General features: G+C 40.6%; 1 protein-coding gene across 1 annotated transcript in view; it reads left to right on the top strand.

Annotated features, from left to right (window-relative positions):
- COL12A1 (collagen type XII alpha 1 chain) overlaps positions 1 to 17906 on the top strand; it is a 137400-nt gene that overhangs the window by 47693 nt on the left and 71801 nt on the right. Inside the window, 10 exon segments of the mRNA XM_065588059.1 lie at positions 4069 to 4338; positions 6174 to 6440; positions 9093 to 9282; positions 10914 to 11035; positions 14002 to 14151; positions 14235 to 14354; positions 15014 to 15178; positions 15349 to 15495; positions 16192 to 16331; positions 17680 to 17809. Of these exon segments, the coding sequence (XP_065444131.1) occupies positions 4069 to 4338; positions 6174 to 6440; positions 9093 to 9282; positions 10914 to 11035; positions 14002 to 14151; positions 14235 to 14354; positions 15014 to 15178; positions 15349 to 15495; positions 16192 to 16331; positions 17680 to 17809 (1701 nt within the window).

The following is a 17906-nucleotide window of genomic DNA, read 5'->3' as shown; positions in this document are numbered from 1 at the left end:
TAGATACTCATGTGGTAGCTTCTTGTGAAAATATCTGCCTACAAACTTATACCTCACACATGAGGTGCAAATCAAATTAGTGTGTTATTTTAGATAAATGTTCTCAGTTGGAGTATAACATATTAAAAGTCTAATTTCCCTTAGTTGGTAAAATGCCTTGTCAGCAGTTTCCAGTTATTTGAAGTCAAATTTTTCCATTTAGGCCCGGCGGCTTGGTAAGAAGCCCAAAGTTTATTTTTATTCAACAAAAAGTGGTACTTTAGTTCCATATGATTTCTTTTTTCTTTCCAGAACTAACGTTTGTCGGTAGCTGGGCTTGATTACACTCCATTGCAAATAAATTTTCTTCTTCTGCTATTTAGTGGCACATATAATAATTTAATAATTGGTTTAAATATGCAATGATTGTTGCAGTGTCTACAACACATCATTAGCCATACTGTCCCAGTGTTATTTGCTGAGAATTGTGCTGTGGTAGCAGATAGTTTAATATTGAAATCATGTTGTGGCAGAGACTTGATTTGAAGTAGTCAATATAAAGTGACTTGTATATTTATATTACATTAAAATATGGAAAGAGAGGTTTGTATTGTGAAACATCTGTGCATTCTATCATATTGGGTTTTCCATAATATTTCCATTTGGATTATATTCAGATTTTTTTATTGAATGAAAAAGCCAAGGGTTGGGAGCAGAAACTTTAGAGTAGACAGAAAATTGGTGTAATTTACTTTTGAAGACAAATCTTTTTTCAGTCTTCCAGGAAAATTACTCTTTGGGGTCCAAATTCTACCCTGACTTAATGGACTGAAATCAGTGAGTTTGCATGGAGTGTATATCAGGATGAATCTGGCTCTTTTAGCATACCAGGGTAAAGTTACACTGAAAGATGCAGTAGTGAGTTATTTTTCCTTATGACAATAAATAATTCAACTGTAACAAAAAGCTGGATCTTAAAATGTTGTTTTTGAAATCAAGAGTGCCTCTGTGTGCGTGTCATATTTAGAGTGGCAGGCTAGAAGGATTGAAGGAATTTGTGTTTAAGTTTGGATGAAAAAAACAGTTGTCTCCAGAGAAAGGTGATGAGATATCTGAGGGATCCTTGTCTGGATCACATACTAGCAATGGGTTAGGTTTAGAAAAATAATATTGTACAAATGTATTCTGTTTATTAAAGATACAGCCACTAAGAACATTTTAATAAAATCCCAGCAACTGTGTCCTTTCATCAATAAACCAAAATGGAATTATTCTTTCATTGATTGAGAATTAATGGGAGATCATGTTTATTTAATCCATTGATTATTGCTACAACAATATCATTCAAACCTTCAGCCTTTATACAAGTAGTCCTACCAACTCCAATGGGATTAAGCTCCCTCCATGCATCTGAAGAAGTGTGTTTTTTACCCACGAAAGTTTATGCCCAAATAAATCTGTTAGTCTTTAAGGTGCCACCGCACTCCTCGTTGTTTTTGTGGATACAGACTAACACGGCTACCTCTCTGATATCCAATGGGATTGCGTGTGTCGGATCAGAGTTTAAATATAGACAGATGCCTAGCAAGATTAAACCATGGTATATAAATTGGGACCAATCTGAAAACCCTTCCAGGCATAGTTCTGCACTGAAATCAGCTCACAATTATAAACTTCTCGCCTGATAGTATTTGCAAAGATGAGCCTGCTCTGTGGAGGTTGGATTAGGGTTGAAACTTCCCCCGCATTCAAAGAGGTTTGATTCTGGTACTATGGCTCTGGTCAATCTCAAATATATTAGTGGGTACTTGTCACTGTGGGTAAAGCTTACCTGTGGTGCAGAGGGCTGGTTCAAGGCCCTCCTCACTGCTTAAGCCTAGAACAGAGATCGTTTTGGGGGAACCTCTTGCTAAGCAGCTATTCAGGGGAGCCATTGCAGCCTTGCTCAATGCAGGAAGGCCTTTGGGAGATCAGTAAGGAATTCCACAGAGTACACGTCAAAGTAGGCGCTGCATCTGTGTGTATAGGGATTTTTGTTTATAGCTACAACTTTGCCATTGCATAAAGAAAAAAAAAAAAAACTAGGGCTCTAGCCATTCCAGTAGCATATTTTAGCTCACATTAATAACTGTACCCAGATGTCACATTGAACACAGCAAACTCCATAGACCTAATCCTCCAGGCTGTTTCATTAATTTTAAACCAGTGAGCTCTATTAAAGTCAACAGAGTTATATGGGCATGAAACTGGTGTATTAAAGTGAGCATCAGACTTCTAGCTTACATCTTCTTGATTATACAGACTAAGGAGCTGTTTAGTGCACTCCAAGAAATGTGAGGACAACCAGCTATGAAGAACAATACAACAGGAGTCTGGCAAAACTTAGTACAGAAAAGATAGTGCCTCCAGTCTACAATTACTATACTTTATGTTGCAAATACATGACAAATTAGTTGTAAATAAATAGGGGGCAGTTGACAGGTATATTCTCACACCATTAAGATGGGTGCTGGTAGCAATGATAGCAGGCAAATCTATAATTCTCAGGCACTGGAAAGAGAGAAGGGCTGAAAACAATGTCAGACATTTCCTAAATAGGGGCATGTTATGAAAAACCTGTGTGCAGTTCTTAACCTATTACTATAATAAAGATGTTATGGAAATGGAAAAGATACAACAAAGAACAACTAGAATGATAGAAGGACTTGATTATCCTACCTGATGCTTTAGGTGAGCCAGGGATCCAAGTCACATAGGTGTAAATTCCATTGACTGCAGTTGGACCCATAATGTTTCCTGAAAAACAAGCAAACAAAAAGTAATCAATCAGTGGAAAGTGATTTATTTCTGGTAAATCCAATAAACCCTATATGCATAAATGCCCTTGCATCAGTGGCGGAATAGACTTCTCATTGCGGTATACAGACTTATAGAAGGAAGTGAGAGAATAGCTGTTTGGGGGCAGTGTCAAATATAAGGATAAGGGGATATGAACAAGTAAAGAAAGGGTGAAGGACTCAAGAAATTTAGAAGGAATTTTTTCACACAGATTTAACATCAGGAAAAAATTACCCAAGGTTTCATTATTTGCCTATAAATGAGTTACTTGAGCTTTTGGGATGAAGATGGATTGTGAGGCATAATTGCTAGTTTGGAAGATAAAGCTAACCTAGATTAACTACAAAGCACTGAAGCATATACTTAATTTTAATTTTAATGCTTAATTTTAAGCATGTAAGTAATTTCATCCTTGTTCAGCAAAGTATTCAAGATCGAGTGTCTTGCTGAGTAGGGTTGAGATTGCTCATGTATTTAAAAGTTGTAGCCGTGTTAGTCTGTATCAGCAAAAAGAACGAGGAGTACTTGTGGCACCTTAGAGACTAACAAATTTACACTTCAACCTCCCTGGTCACTCTATTACAGACCTAAAAGTTGCAATTATTCAACAAAAAAACTTCAAAAACAGACTCCAACGAGAAACTGCAGAACTGGAATTAATTTGCAAAATGGACACCATTAAATTAGGCTTGAATAAAGACTGGGAGTGGATGAGTCATTACACAAACTAAACTATTTCCCCATGCTAATTTTCCCCCTACTGTTACTCACATCTTCTTGTCAACTGTTTGAAATGGGCCATCCTCATTATCACTACAAATGTTTTTTGTCTCCTGCTAATAGCCCACCTTATTCGATTAGTCTCATTAGAGTTGGTATGGCAACACCCATTTTTTCATGTTCTCTGTGTGTGTGTATATATCTTCCTACTGTATTTTCCACTGCATGCATTTGATAAAGTGGGCTTTAGCCCATGAAAACTTATGCTCAAATAAATGTGTTAGTCTCTAAGGTGCCACAAGTACTCCTCGTTCTTCATGTATTTAAAGTTAACCATGGTCTTAAGTGTTTTGCTGAACAAGGGCCTTAAGCTTCCTCATAAAAGAATGACTATATTTCATTTGAGCTGGTGTTCTTGTGAACATTTTAATTTTATTCTGTGAGCATTTTATTTTTCTGTTCCTATTTCGCTGTAATATTTGCTAGCTGTGTCTTAGTCATAGTCCCTCTCATAGTCTTCCTTTCTTGCAGACCGTGGCTCACCTCGTGATTTGTTTATTAGAGACATAACTGACACTACAATGGGACTATCTTGGACAGCAGCTCCAGGAGCAGTTCGTCGTTATAGAATAGTATGGAAATCGCTTTATGATGGTCAGACTGGGGAGAGCACAGTTCCTGGAAATGTAATAAATACTGAGCTGGAAAATTTACAGCCAGAGACTAAATATAAGATTTCAGTCATTGCTTCTTATAACAGTGGAGACGGAGCTCCTCTAGAAGGAGCGGCTACTACTGAAGGTAAGTGCAATACAGCATACCCAAAAGAACAGCCTGAATTGTGACCTGGGATATTGTGACACTTATTATCCCACGCACAAACTCTTGATACTCCTATTAATGCAACTTACATTGACAAGAGACTAGACCTTAATTTTTATTAACCCCTCTCCTTAAAAAAAAACCAACCAAACCTTTGCCCATCTCAACTCAATGAAGTACCATCCCCCCACTTTTTTTTCTGAGCTATGATTATTTATAATCATAGGTCATTTATATCTCATGGAACCAGATTCAGCTACTTTTATTCATGTTAAATTGTACCCTACTCTGCAAGGAGTCCCATTGAAATTAACGGGGTTATTCAGAGAGTAAGCTAGAGTTCAACGTGAATGAGAGTGGCAGAATCTGGGGATAGTTCCTGGGGCTTTGTGGGTTGGAGGGTCTGGTTGTTGGGGGAGAAACAGGAGGCAGGGCTGGCTCCAGGCACTAGCTCAGGGCGGCCAACAGAAAGGGGCAGCATGTCCAGGTCTTCGGTGGCAATTCGGAGGCGGGTCCCTCGGTCCCTCTCCGAGGGAAGGACCGGCCGCTGAATTGCTGCCAAAGAATGAAGCGGCTGCAGTAAAGCAGCTGCCGAAGTGTCGCCGATTGCATTTTTTTTCTTTTCGTTGTGCTTGGGGCGGCAAAAAAGCTGGAACCGGCCCTGACGGGAGGAACAAGTGACCAGGGTAGAGAGGAAAGTCAGAGTTCATTCCATTGGGGTTAGTAATTTTCCTGCCCTGTGATTTCCTCCTCCCTGGCTCAGGTGAGTGGGTTTGAAGTTGGCTACATCTCTTACTCACAGTTCTAGATTTTTCTTATGTGACCAACACCACATAGTATTAATCTTCCTAATGTTATAGCTGTTTGAAAGTGAACAGACCAGAATGAAAAGACTAGATGACCCTTGCAGTCTCTTCTAAGCCTATGGTTCTATGATTCTATGGCCAGTTCCAAATGCTGAGAGAGGTTATTTCAGCATTCTGTGGCATACCTCTCAGTGAAGTGAAAACCGACTCTGACTCTGGCATGCCAAGAAGGCTCTGCATTGCAAAAACCTAGGGTGGCATGCCCAGCTGACAGCCAGCACTGGACATGCCTTCCATTTCACTTCAGGTTTTTTATTTGATGGTGTTTGCTACAAGGCAGGAACGTGACTTAAGAAGTCTGGGTGTTACTGCCTGGAGAGTGAAACTGAAGTGCTTTATAAGACATCCACACTCTTCAGAACTGTTACTGCCTTAAGATTAGAGGTGGGAGACTCACAAAAGATTGGGCTGGTCTATTTGTTTGGAGATAACCATTCAATAGTTTGGATGCTTGTCAGTACCTTATCAGAACAATCTGAACCTCTTTGGTCTGAAAAACTGGGCTTCACAGGGAGTTTTGCCTGTATAAAAAAATCCTCCTTCCCCCCAAAAAACCAAACAAGTCATGTCTGCAGGATTTGGCCTTTTATCACTAGCATTTGGAAGTGCTGAACTCATTATTTAAACAATAGGTTACCAAAAATGATGTTTTTTTATGTAGAACTCCCTGTTATGCTGGATTACTGTGTTACATGAATTGTTCATTTTTTTGCTCTGTGATGGAAAGCATAGTTATCTAAGCATCGCTGTTGTGTTAATTTACTCCAGCGGGATCAGAAAGTTTTCATGGCGGGCTCTTAGAACTGCAAATGAACTCCTGTCCATATGCTGTAATATGGAAGGACAAATCACAGATGATATTCGTAGTGCTGAATGAATGTGTAGACATATCTGTGCATGTTTTTATGTGACAAAATAAATATTTATCCATATTTTTACATTGAAAAGTGTCACCAAATGCCAGGAGGGTGAGAGTAGACGAAGAGACGGAGAATTCAATGAGAATTACATGGCAGCCTGCACCTGGGAAAGTTGTGAGCTATCGTGTAGTTTACCGACCAGTCAGTGGAGGAAGGCAGGCGGTTGCAAAAGTACCAGCTACTTCCACAACTACAGTGTTAAAACGACTTCAGCCTCTAACCAAATACAACATTTCTGTTATTCCAATGTATAAATCTGGGGAAGGAAAACACAGGCAAGGAGAAGGAACAACAGGTATGTATTATATATAATTAAATTTGAATAAATAGTAAAAATCTTATGATTAAAGGTATTCATTGTAGGGGGTAGAAAAGCAATTGTACAGTAAGTAGATCAAGTGTTAGCTAATCCGTTATCTGCCAGATCTCCAAGAACAGGAATTAACAAAAAATTGCTACAGGATGGGCATGAAATTGGGATTGTTGAAAATTTTACCTGTGTCATGGCCTGATCATTGCCTCCTGCTATTTGAGATTGGGGTATACCACTTTTGTTAGAACAGCAAACCTGTTCTGGTGGCTGGTCCTTAGAAGTCAATGGAAAATAAGTGTTTCTGGACAGTTCTGTGAGAGAATATTATTCCTTCAACAGAACACTTCTCAATGGTTTGTTAGGACTTTGTAATTTGTCTTTGTAATTCTTGAAGTGGCCTTTGGGGAACTTATTCCTTGGCGTTGTCCTCATGGGTCTTCTTCATATGGCTGATGTAAATATAGAGCAACAACTATACATTGACATTTAAATGGTTACGCCAAATAATTTCATCTGAAGTAGCAGAGTGTATTGCGGTGATGTCTCCTCAGTATTTGCGAATTGGGCATTGAGTTGTTATATATTCCATGGTCTGTTCTAGGTGACCATAGTCGCCTGGAATCTGGAGAATCTTTAATTTTCCATTTGTGCAGCAAGTATCTGCATCTGCCATGGTTTGTGCGGATGTGGTATAGGATTGCCCATGAGCTTTGTGGGAGATTGAAGCCAGGGATCTTCTGCATCAGGTCTTTCACGAAGTGTTTGTGACTTCTTGTGAACTGTATTCAGCTTTCCAAGCTTCATCAGGGTTGAAGTTGCATCACTGAAGGTTAAATGCATGGGTCCAAAAGGGCTTACATGACTTCAAGCGGTGGTGAGGGATGTTGTTAGGCCCTAGTGGATGGGAAGATGTTCATTTCCCATGATCCTCTGGAATTCCCAAAGGTTCGTGGCATCATGGCAAATGGATGGGGGAAGCAATGTGCGACAGCACTGGCAGTCAAAGGGTTGCAGTTGACTTGAGGGTTCCAGTGAGCACCACACCGCAGTGTTGAGTTGGACATCAACAAGTCTAGTATGGCTACTTCTGCTCCATACTGGTGCACAGTACTCAGGTACGGAATACCCATGGGCCATCGCTGATGTCCATGACACTGATGCTGATGCTCCCCAGCTTGTGGTTGCCAGTTTCTGGACCAGGTTGACCCTTGTCTTTGTCTTGGCAGCTCCCTTCTTCAGATGGTCGTGGAAGATTAGCGTGCGATCCAGTCTCACTCTGACATAGGTCGGTGTGGCGTCATGTCACTCAGTGTTGCCATAAAAGGTTACTTTCAGGGTGCGCTTAGCCTTCCTGTTATCAAGATGGACTGCATCTATTGTTTTATGAGGATTTGGCTTCATTGGTGACCATGGTTTACAATGATCTGCAGTAGCTAAAACAGGAGGGAAGGTGACTAGAGGGCTATCCATGGAACTCTGGCTAGGGAAAGTTTGTTGAAGGAACAATATTTTCTCTCAGAGCCCTTTAGAATCAACACATCATGCATAAAGCCTTGGTAAGGGGATTTGTTTTGAGTAGTGGAGAGTCTCATTAATCTGATCTGTCCTCACTCTGATAAAAGTGCTTCCTTTTGCAAGGCAATTGTCTGGTGCTTTGCAGAGAAAATCAAATGGATTTGGATTTAATTGTGTTCTTCCACGGATGTAAGGCAATATCTGAAAGAGACAAATGTTACAACTTCTCTGCTTCAGTTGCTGCCAGTGTGGCTCACTGGGGCACTAGAGTCATTGTGAGCACCTTGTACCACCACCTGCACTTTGGACCCATCTCATGCTTACTCAAAGTCCATAGTTGTCTGGCACATTTTCAGTATAATTTTTTAATTCTCTCGTCTCACATCTGCCCCATCTCCCCCTAGAGAGATTACATAGAATCCTGGCCCACAATAATACGTAAACTTAATACAATAAGGTCTTTCAAGGACTATGCAAGAAATTGCCATGTCTATCAACCACTTGTTTGCTAAGCAGTGTCTCTCACCAGGAGCACATGACACCAGTGCGCTCTGATCTGAACTGGCTGCCTGTTAGTTTCAAAATAGAGAGTAAAGTTTTACCTGTAAATCTCTAAATGGCTTGAGACCTGCCACACTGCCTTCTGAGTACAAAAGGAGGGAACTGCTGGCAGGGCATTTTTTATGAAGGGCTTCAACTTTGGAATTTATTTCTCTCCTTGGTGTGAAATAGCCTGAATCTTTTGACCTTCAGGACATGCTGCAAGGCCTGTATCTTTACCCCTAAGGACGAAGAGGCTGAGAAGGGCTGGTGGTATTTGTGGGTGAGGGCAGTTGGGCTTGTTTTAATGTCTGGTTGGTAATTTTCTTATTTTCTGGTTTTGGGTTGAGAGGAAGCATCTGGTCTTGCCACTCATGGCTTATTACTAGTGATTATGCCAAGCAAATCCAGCGCGAGCCAGGAATAGGTGCTTTTTAAATATTGTTTTAAATTGAAAAATACACAAACAATTAATAACCGACGGCAGTTGTACATGGGTTTTTTGCAGTAATATTTACTAATATTTTTATATACATAAGTGATCTAAATTATGGCTTTTTTCCCCTTCGATCCTGGCAGCCTCTCCGTATAAACCGCCCAGAAACATGAAAACTTCTGATTCCACTATGTCAAGTTTCAGAGTAACTTGGGAGCCAGCCCCTGGGGAAGTGAGAGGTTACAAAATAACTTTCCATCCGACAGGAGAAGATAGACTTGGAGAACTAATTGTTGGGCCATATGACAATACAGTTGTATTGGAGGAGCTTAGGTATGGCTAATAATTCTTTTTAATTTTGGGTTAATAGTTTAATTATTAGAAATAAAATGGCTCAGGTTATGAATAGCTTTACCATCCCTTCTTTACAGCAATGTGTTTATGAAAAAAGTATGTATTTTTTCACAAAGATACCCCTTTTTCCTTAGTTTTAATGCTATTGTAGGTAAGGCTGCACTAGGGCCACGATGATAAAGAGGCTGGTAGGTAGGACAGAGTCAAGTATAAGTAAGAAAAACCTTTAAGGGCCATGGGCTTCCAGGGAATAGTTATTCAACCCCAGAAAGGCATCTGCAAGCATGGATTCCAATGTTCTGCCTGTGATCTCACTGGGGCATGTGAGAGAGCAAGATGGCATGCTTGATACTAGGAGCAGAGGAGAAGATTGAGTTGTCCAAACTTTTTTCTAAAGAATTTTGAAGCTAAAATTGTAGCAGTCTAGTTCAGTTCTGGATAGAGCTCTATGTTCATTATGGGGAAGACCCTGAGATTTAAAGATGCAATTCTGAGCATGTCATACTACATGAGCACTGGGAATTGCATGGTAGCATCAGGAATTGTATGTGTGTCCAGGGAGGGTGCAAGGCTGTTTCGCACCCTAGGCGAAACTTCCACCTTGCGCGCCACCCCCCCCAGCCCTGTGGCAGCTCTCCGCCCTAAGGGGCGCCCCCCCCGCGGCAGCTCCCCCCGGCCCGGGGAGCCGTGCGGCAGCTCCCCATCCCAGCTCACCTCTGCTCCGCCTCCTCCCCGAACACGCCGTCGCTGCTCCACTTCTCCCGCCTCCCAGGCTTGCAGCGCCAATCAGCTGTTTGGTGCTGCAAGCCTGGGAGGGAGAAAAGCAGAGTGGGGCGGTGTGCTCGGGGGAGGAGACGGACCAGAGGTGAGCTGGGGTGGGGAGCAGTTCCCCTGCGTGCCGCCGCCCCTCCCTTACTTGTTGCAGGCGGCCCTCCCCGCGCCCCCCTGCCCCAGCTCCCTCCGCCTAAATGCCGCCGCCGCCTGGGTCAGCCGAAGATCCGGCCACTGCCGAAGGACCCGAAATGCCGCCCCCCAAATGCTAGTGCGGTCACCTAATGGGTTGCACCAGCCCTGTGTGTGTCAGTTGGGCATGCTCAGAGTGGCACCATTAAAAATCTGACCTCAAATGAACAAACTATGGTATATAGTTACAGATCTGGAACCAGAAACTCAGCTGGTATAAAGCGGGAGAGCTCCATTGGCTTCAATGGAATCACACCGCATTATATCAGTTGAGGCACAGGACTCAGGGCTTTACATTTCTAGACCTTCTCCTCTATAGAAAAAAACTGAGTAGCTATCTTTAATGTAACGAAAGGTCAAATCATCAATTCCTTAGTTCCTCACTCAGATACTATCTTAAGGAAAACTCTCACTGAAGTTAGGAGGTATGTAAGCAAACACAGACATATGGATTTAGAACATGTACTATACCATATAACATAATATAGTAATAGTCAGTATAGAAACTATGATAATGCTTCACATGTGAGATATCTAAAAAGCAATCAAATCCATGTTAAAAGGTCTAGTTTATTTATTGGTGAAACATCAGCATTTAGCTGATCAAATTGATTTGACATATCCATGTATTTTTTTTAATATTGTAGGGCAGGCACTACCTATAAGGTAAATGTTTTTGGAATATTTGAAGGAGGGGAGAGTGCACCACTGGTTGGCCAAGAAATGACCACCCTTTCAGATGCTACTGTGATACCATTCTTACCCGGAGGTAAACCTGATCACATTGAGGCAAATGGAATATCTGTCTTTTGTTTTCTAATGTTTCAGATAGGTTTAGCATTTCCCTGTCACTTTTATCATAAGATGCTGCAATACATTTAACTAACAAATATTTATTTACAGGGTTTGATGAATAGTAAAACCTGTATCCTCAAGTATGCCTAAATTCATGAGTACAGTTCTCTTCCACTTTTATTAAAAGGTCACTCCTGTTAAGCAGTGCTGATTAGTTGAGGCCAAGTTCACTGTATCTAGAAGCCATACATGCCTATGTTCACTCATACAGGGCCAAATGCTTGATCTGAGAATGCTGCCCTCCTAAGTGAGTTGTGCACACAGAGTGAAATACACCTCTGCAGAGAGAGCCAGGACAGGGCCTATCCACCACTTAGCATCCTTAAAATAGGTCATAAGTGGGCATAGGCCTTTTGTTTGCTGTCTGCACAGGGATGAATTTCATCCCTGGGGTATTGTGCACAGGACTGAGGAACAATACATGTAATGGTCAAGGCAGCTACTCTCCCTGTGTGTGGTAATGGGCTTGTGTATCTGGATTGACTCATATTGCCCACCATTCCCCCATGCCCCTGGAGTCATGGGTGCTGCTGCACCCCCAGGCTTGAAGTGGTTTCCATCATATACAGGGTTTATGGTTTGGTTCAATGGCTCTCAGCACCCCCACTATACAAATTGTTCCAGCGCCCCTGCCTGGAGTTGAGCTCCAGTTTGTGTAAGGACTGAGAAACATGTTTGTGAGGGACCTCTGCTTCCCTTTACCCTACTGTACTTGTGCGAACCATGGCATTTCTTCTCCATTTCAGGCCTGGCATGCCCCGCAGAGAGGGACAGAGGGTTTGGCCCTGAGTATCTACTGTAGAAGTCTATCCTAACCCCTGTAAAAGGTCTCTCAGAAATTAATTGGGTAAAAACCTACTTTTGGCTGCCAAAGATGATATTCAGGCAAACATAAATTCTTTTTTTCCTAGCCTTTGTAAAGATACTTTTTTTTATTCAATGCCCTCTTTGAGCACCATGTTATGGAAAAATAATACTCGTTTATATAACGTTTATCAACAGCAGTTAGAAAATGCTGATGATGTGCTTCAGTAAGTAGGTTTTAAACTATTTTTGGATTGCCAAAAATTGAAGTACACAGCTCCCTTTTTTTTTGCAACAGGTAGGCAGAAAACCCTAGTTTGTTTGCAATTACAGGTGTTATTTAGCTGGATTTGAAGAGGTGTTTACCTATGTGGAACTAGAAAAATGGAATGCCTGAGATATAGTGCCTAAGAGAATTTACTGACCTTGACCAGAAACTCTCTATAATACTAGAGGGTAAAATTGAGAAAGGTGGCATAGCAGCAGAAAGGATGCTACCAGTGAAATGGGAGAGAAACTAGTAATTCTGGCAGAAAAATAATTGCACCGGGCATATTTATTATGTTTATGTTACTGCAGCTACCATTCCTTCCTACAATGTAATATACAGTAAGCTAAGCTGTTTTAGTAATGCATGGACTAAAATCATGGTTACTGTGAAAAATGAAATTTGTAGCTGGGAAAGTAAATTCTGTATGCAGTGGTACCCTGTCTATTTATTAAAATAACAAAAATTAAGAAAGATATAGTGCCTTTGCTAGAACTTTCAGGTGTGGGATTATGGGAGTTGGAAGAAAAGTAAAAGCCAAAGTAATTTAATTGGTTAAAGGTACATGAAGCTTCATTGGTGAACATATGCATGCAGTTTTGATCTAACAAGATTTTACTTAAATTCTACTCCACAAACTATTTGTATTGTCCTGATTAAAGACTAGATCTATATTTTCTATGCAGAAGAGGATCATGCTTTTAAACCCTCAGGTACATCGAGTAGTTAGGAGTCTACAGTATTGGATCAATTATGTGGAACATAGATGAAATCACAATGTCTTTCAACTGTGATGAGTTTGGCTGATTTTTCTCAATGGGATTTCTTCCATATAAAGACCAGAAGCTATGATGGCAAGAAGCCAGAAAATTTGCAGCTGGTAACTCAATCTCCCGGAAAAGAGAGTGAACAAGTGTTTTTTTTTTTCAAATGACTGATAATAAGATCATTTAAATACTTGTATCTTTCTGCTTTGTATAAACATTCTGTGATTTCTAATATGATGAAACTGAAATTTTTCATATTTTTATTCCATAGTTTGTAAACTGAGGGTATCTGAGATAACTTTCTTCCTTTTCAAAACAATGCAGCTTTGTATAAATGTTTGTTTTTGTCATTTCTGTATCTCTTGACTTGTGTATTTGTTTGCATATCTTCTTCTAAATTATGTTCTCTCTTTCTTGTTTTACATGTGCAAACTTCTGCACCATCTATATTAATTTATTTTATTTCTCTACAAGTTGAGTGATGTTGCTTATCTGAATATGTTAATGATATATACTAATTATTCCAGTGTATAATTGAAAACAGGACATTAGTTTAGCCCCTGATTCTAGACTAAAATAATGTAAATCTGGATCATTTGAAAATGCTCACATATTTTAATTTTAGCTTTTAGTTCATTCAAAATATAGGGCATTGCTACTGCCAGATTAGTTATTAGCTTAAACTTCTGTTCCCTCAGGAATCTGAAATAAATGTATTTTCCATTAATAAAGATCAAGCTAGGTAAAGCCTATCATAGTAAGGAAAAGCATGTTCAAGAATTTTGACATGTCAGAAGAGGTCCCTCTGGGAGGGATGTGTGTATGAGGAAATTAATAAATCTTGTACCAATGAAATAATTCATGAATAGTGGATCAATAGCTGGTATTGACAGGCCACAGAGCATCAGTGGATAATGCTAGAAGTTTCAGTCAGTAAGTCAATTCAGTGTATATCATGTAGTGTAGAAGAGGGCAGAAGAAAATGAAGTACCTGCATGGATTAATATGGATAACATGTTTTTTTTCTGGTTGGTGTGGCAGGCTTGGAGTGTATTACCAGAGCAGAAGCTGATATTGTGCTGCTGGTGGATGGCTCATGGAGTATCGGGAGACCAAATTTTAAAACAGTCAGGAACTTCATTGCTCGTATTGTTGAAGTCTTTGATATTGGTCGTGACAAAGTGCAGATTGGTAAGTCTTGCAGGTATAAAAGGGGTCTGGGCTCATAACTGTTCCATAACAATGTAGTAACCGAGTGATAATGGCTTTTTCAGCTCTTGCTCAGTATAGTGGAGATCCCAGGACAGAATGGCACCTAAATACTTATGGTTCCAAACAGAGTTTACTAGATGCTGTGGCCAACTTACCATACAAAGGAGGCAATACTCTAACAGGTATGTTACATTCCCTTAGTTTTCCTTAAGCTATATTTAAATTATCTGGTCATTATTATCAATGAGCTCAGCACTGTGCATCATAAAAAAATTCCCTGCCCAAAGGTGCTTCCAGTCTAGTTTGGACATGACTAAGACTGTTCAGACATATTATAATACAGAAAGTGATGGCACAAGCTTGAGGTGTTGGGGAAATCTTGCTGAGGTTATCATTCAAAGGAAAGGGTTCTCAGCAGAGTGTGTTTTAAGGAGGGATTTGATGGAGGAGAATTTGGGTAGATAAGGAATATGATGGATGAAATAATTTGGCCTATGAAAAGAGGGGAAGGCAATTCAATGCAAAAGGGGCAGCATGAAAACAAGTGTGGAGATAAAAAGGGGTGCTGTGGTGGGGATTTTGGCAGGAGGGAAGGCTATAAAAGGGAGAGGAGGAAGAATGGGGAGCAGAGATGTTGGCAAGGGCAGAGGTGGTGCAGGACCTGGTAGGGGAAGATGAGAAGCTTGAATTTGATGTGGAAGATGATGGGCAGCCCTTGAAAGGATGTAAAGAGGGGAGTGATGTGGTCAGTGATGGCTATGGTGAAATATATTTGTTTGCCAGTAAGGTATATTTGTAATAGTGTACAGTACTCACCAATTGCCTCTTTATGTCACATTAGGAATGGCTTTGAGTTTCATCCTAAAAGACAATTTCAAACCAGAAGTCGGATTGAGGCCTAAAGCTCACAAAATCGGTGTCCTCATCACTGATGGCAAATCACAAGATGATATAGTGGCTCCTTCAAAGAGACTCAGGGATGAGGGAGTGGAACTTTATGCGATTGGTAAGTGTTGTATGAAGAGAAATTGAATGTAGAGATGAGTTTTAAAACATAATAGATCAGTAGTAATGCACTTGACTCCCTGGAATGCGATAGAAACGATGTGTTTCGGTGCAGGGGGCTTAGCTGTATTACACTTCATTTAAGTCTTGTTTATGTGTCATGTCTTTAAGGTATTAAGAATGCGGATGAAAATGAGTTGAAGCAGATTGCAACAGATCCAGATGATACCCATGTTTACAATGTTGCTGATTTCTCCTTCCTCGTTAATATTGTTGATGACTTAACGATTAATCTGTGTAATAGTGTAAAAGGCCCAGGTACGTCTTCCTTTTCAATCAAATTCATCCTCTCCCAGTTTAATACCTTGGCCTGAAAATTCATTTCCATTGCTGACTGGGAACTGTCAAATCAATCTGCTTTTTCAGCTACCGACCTAAAGAAGCTGTGCAGGCCACCTGGGATAACAACTGTGTTTTGCCTCCACAAGCATTACGTGGCTGTCTAAGCCTGCCTTCTTCCCAGGGTCAGGCACATGGAAAATATGTTGTTTGATGTGTCTCCCCTTATGTGGAGGGCCAGGCGGGAAGGTTTTTCGCTGGCTGACTGACAGTTACTCAACCCGGGAAGAGTTTTAACAGGACTGCACTGTTGAAATGTGAAATCTGGCTGGCTTACAGCTCAGAAGCAAAGCTTAGCATGGAAAAGGAGCCCCTCAAGATGAGGGTTCTCCCTATCAAATGTTAGTGTTCGGGGTTGGGTAGGAAGGAGAGGGAACTTGCATAGGTCTGATAGGAAGGCTACTGCCCACAGAGCCATGTAATAATGTGGTGCTGGGCTATCATTGTCATTGCTGTTGTAAGGACTCCTCTGGTGATGTGAGGCGTCATTTCAGAAATACCACCAAAGAGCAGCAGCAAATATTTTTTTCAAAGCAGTTGAACTTGAGTATTATTCTGAGTTTCATTCCCATCGTCATTAATGAGCATCTCCCTTTATTTGTTTCAATGCTGTAGGTGGTTTGTCATCTCCCTCCAATCTGGTGACTTCTGAGGTGACACCTCGTTCTTTCAGAGTGACGTGGACTGCACCTGTTGAGAGCGTGGATAGATACAGGGTTGAATACTACCCTGTTTCTGGAGGCCCACCTCAGCAGGTTAGTACCTGGAGTCTCTGTTCTGATCTTATCTGTATGAACCGCAGACTCTTGCATATTGAAGTTTCTCTCATCTAGATTCTGCCAAGACAGCATGGTACCTATTTAAGGTTTGTGTTAATCTGAAAGAATGCTGGTTATGTGTGGAGCGGTGTGAGGTGGGAAAGGACTTCTGTCTCAAAGAGCATGGAGGCATCTTACAAAAGGGGTATATTCCTGCCCACAAATAGCAAGTTACATTCTTTTTGCTTTGTGTTTCAAAAGCCTGACAGAAATGAAGTTCATACTACAGATGATCTTGGATATTTTAAAATTATGAAACTTGGAGTTTAATATACCTTAGAAAATACTTGTCTATGTTTCCTAGTAATGCCCATTGATTCATACGTCCACAGTCATATGTTCCTTTAATCAAGTCCGTTCATGAAAACTCTCTGACCATATCAGCAACTAGAAATAGTGGTCCTTTAGTACACCTTATTCTGGGTCATGGTTAAAAGAAGAGGGATGTTGGGCTCTACAGGTTGTGAGACAGTATTTAGGTTAGGGTCAAAGTTAGGGTCAAGACTGTTAAATCCATACTCAGATCTGACTCAGCCTAAACTAGCACTTTCTTCAGGATTTGTCCTTTGGTTAGGGCAGGTGGCAGCCATTCTGGCACATGTTGACTTTATACCTTGCTTATCCAATGGCATTTTATTCTGAAGACTTTCTGCTTCTTTTTGGTTGATCCTTGTTGCTAATATCACTGCATACAGTACATGTGCTATACAAGTCTCGATTTTCCATGGTGCCATACTGTCTACATTCTATTTCCAAAACAGGGAGGAAAAATTTGAATTACATTTCCAAGCATGTTCCCCATTCAACCAAATGGTGTGTAGCACAGGGGGTTCTCAAACTGGGGGTTGGGACCCCTCAGAGGGTTGTGAGATTATTACATTGGGGGTCACGAGCTGTCAGCCTCCACCCCAAACCCCGCTTTGCCTCCAGCATTTATAATGGTGTTAAATATGTAAAAAAGTGTTTTTAATGTACTCAGAGGCTTGCTGTCTGAAAGGGGTCACCAGTACAAAAGTATGAGAACCAATGGGTAGCATAAATACCACCTGTGAAAGTAGGGAGTCATTTTAATCTAATTGTACACTATTGAAAACATATGTCTGCCTAAATCCCTACAACTTGCTTTTTCATACATAATGGGGGCAGAATACTGAAAAACTAAACATGCAGAAGACTAAGGGATGAATTTATTTATAGTGTAACTCCACTGATGCAAGAGTAATATGCAGCAAGACTGAAGATGACTTTGGTAAATTAAATTAACATTGCTTTTATTTTTGTGTAGTTTTATGTAAATCGAGCGGAAACTACTACAGTTCTGAGAAACCTGAAACCTGAAACAGAATATGTTGTTAAAGTGTTCTCTGTGGTAGAAGATGAAAGCAGTGAACCTCTAAGTGGCTCAGAAACAACTTGTAAGTTACAATTCCAGTACGATCAATGTGTTTAACAACTGGTGTGACACCAATGATTGTCCCTCAGTAGAACACTTATTATTGCAATACTTCTTGA

The sequence above is a fragment of the Chrysemys picta genome, chromosome 3, assembly GCF_011386835.1.
Source record: "Chrysemys picta bellii isolate R12L10 chromosome 3, ASM1138683v2, whole genome shotgun sequence".
Taxonomy (NCBI): domain Eukaryota; kingdom Metazoa; phylum Chordata; order Testudines; family Emydidae; genus Chrysemys; species Chrysemys picta.
The sequence above is the reverse complement of the archived record's forward strand: the minus strand, read 5'-3'. Positions and strand labels throughout refer to the sequence as shown.